The sequence below is a fragment of the Hippocampus comes genome, unplaced genomic scaffold, assembly GCF_001891065.2.
Source record: "Hippocampus comes isolate QL1 unplaced genomic scaffold, H_comes_QL1_v1.1 scaffold112, whole genome shotgun sequence".
NCBI lineage: Eukaryota > Metazoa > Chordata > Actinopteri > Syngnathiformes > Syngnathidae > Hippocampus > Hippocampus comes.
Window position 1 is genome coordinate 145656 of NW_017805841.1, and position 1684 is coordinate 147339.

Here is a 1684-nt window from a genome sequence, read left to right on the forward strand (position 1 = left end):
GCTGATGAACATTTGTTGCCGCCTGCATGATTTAAATTGCAAGTCTCTGCAAATGATGTTTGCTCGTTGAAAATATTGTCAAGGTGGCTTAATGGGTCATAATTGCACGTATTGTCTCTGCAGGGGGGGCGGGGGGGGGATCACTGATGTGCAGCTGACTTTACCCAACTTTAACCCATCAGTGTCGATTGCCGCAGCCTGAAAGTAACAATTCTGTCGCAACAGATGAAATGTCTCCTTTGAGGTTGATGTCACACATGATTCACGACTGGAGATTTATTTATTTTTTTTTTTGGAGGGAGTGGGGGGGGGGGTTCACTTTGATGGGTCTCATCATTTGCCCGCATGTTGTCTGGCAGCGGCTCAAAGCAGCGGAGTTGACAGAAGGTAATCCTCGCCATGTGAGGCCTCGGCCCCGCTGTGCAGGAGGCGGGGTGTGCATCATTGAGACCTGTGGCTGCTATAAAAAGAGGGGAAGTTGCAAGTCACCCAACTTGAAGCCGGCACACATTTTTTAGGGGGGTTGGCGGGAGGGGGGGGTGGGCGCATGATGAACACCATGAAGGCCGTCAAGAACGCGCTGGTGTGCCTGGTGCTTCTGCCCCGCTTCCTGCTGGCCGCGCTCATGTTTTGGCTCCTCGACTTTCTGTGCATCCGGAGGAGGTTTTTCCTCCGGATGAAAGAGCGGGAGGAGAGCGACACCATGGACCCTCCTCTGTGCATCTCCGACTCCAACCGCTTCTTCACGCTGGACTCCCTCAAGGCGGTGTGGCACGGACACAAGCTGGACCTCCTCAAGGCGGCGCACCTCGGCCGCGGCGCGCCCAACACTGAGGTGGTGCGGCTGGAGGACGAGCGGCGCGGGCGCATCCTGGACTTCGCCCGCGAGAGGAGACCGCTCATCCTCAACTTCGGCAGCTGCACTTGACCCCCCTTCATGGCGCGCCTCAAGGCGTTCCAGGGGCTGGTGCTGGACCACGCCGACATCGCCGACTCGGTGCTGGTGTACATCGAGGAGGCGCACCCGTCGGACGGCTGGGTCAGCACCGACGCGCCCTATCAGATCCCCAAGCACCGCTGCCTGGAGGACCGGCTCCACGCGGCGCAGCTCATGCGCTCCGAGGCGCCCGGGTGCCCGGTGGTAGTCGACGGCATGGAGAACCCCTGCAACGCCGCGTACGGCGCCTACTTCGACAGACTCTACATCCTGCAGGAGGGCAAGATCGTTTACCAGGGGGGCAGGGGACCCGAGGGCTACCGGATCTCCGAGCTCAGAGACTGGCTGCAGCGGTACCGGGAAAAGCTGGTGCGAGGCAGCAGTCTGGTCATTCATGTGTAGACGCACGTAGAGCTGCTAGGAAACAACTGAAATGCTGCAAATTCGGGGTAGAAAAACTCCTCTTCAATCCTACTGTAGTATTTTGTTTGTGTGTGAGTCTCCCTCCACGCCGTTTTTTTTTATTGGAATATACTGTACCGGCAAAAAAAACGAGGTTAGTTTGCGTTTGACTCGCGATGTGGACAAGTGCGCGTCACTGCATGCGCTCCTCGGTATTGTTGTGAAGTTCGGTTCTGAAACGGCGTACGTCCGGAGAACCGGTACTGATGTATGTGATCCTGAGGAGCTTCGATTGCTGCTCTCTTGTCCATATCACTTTTTTTTTTTGTATATATAGACCGTTTG

The 1684-nt window shown here is 56.4% G+C and overlaps 1 protein-coding gene across 1 annotated transcript; it reads left to right on the forward strand.

Moving 5' to 3' along the window:
* Positions 1-39: 39 nt before the first annotated feature.
* dio3a (iodothyronine deiodinase 3a) lies at positions 40-1458 on the forward strand. The gene has a single exon (XM_019888177.1). The coding sequence runs from the start codon at positions 548-550 to the stop codon at positions 1337-1339; it is 792 nt and encodes a 263-aa protein (XP_019743736.1). The 5' UTR covers positions 40-547; the 3' UTR covers positions 1340-1458.
* Positions 1459-1684: the final 226 nt, after the last annotated feature.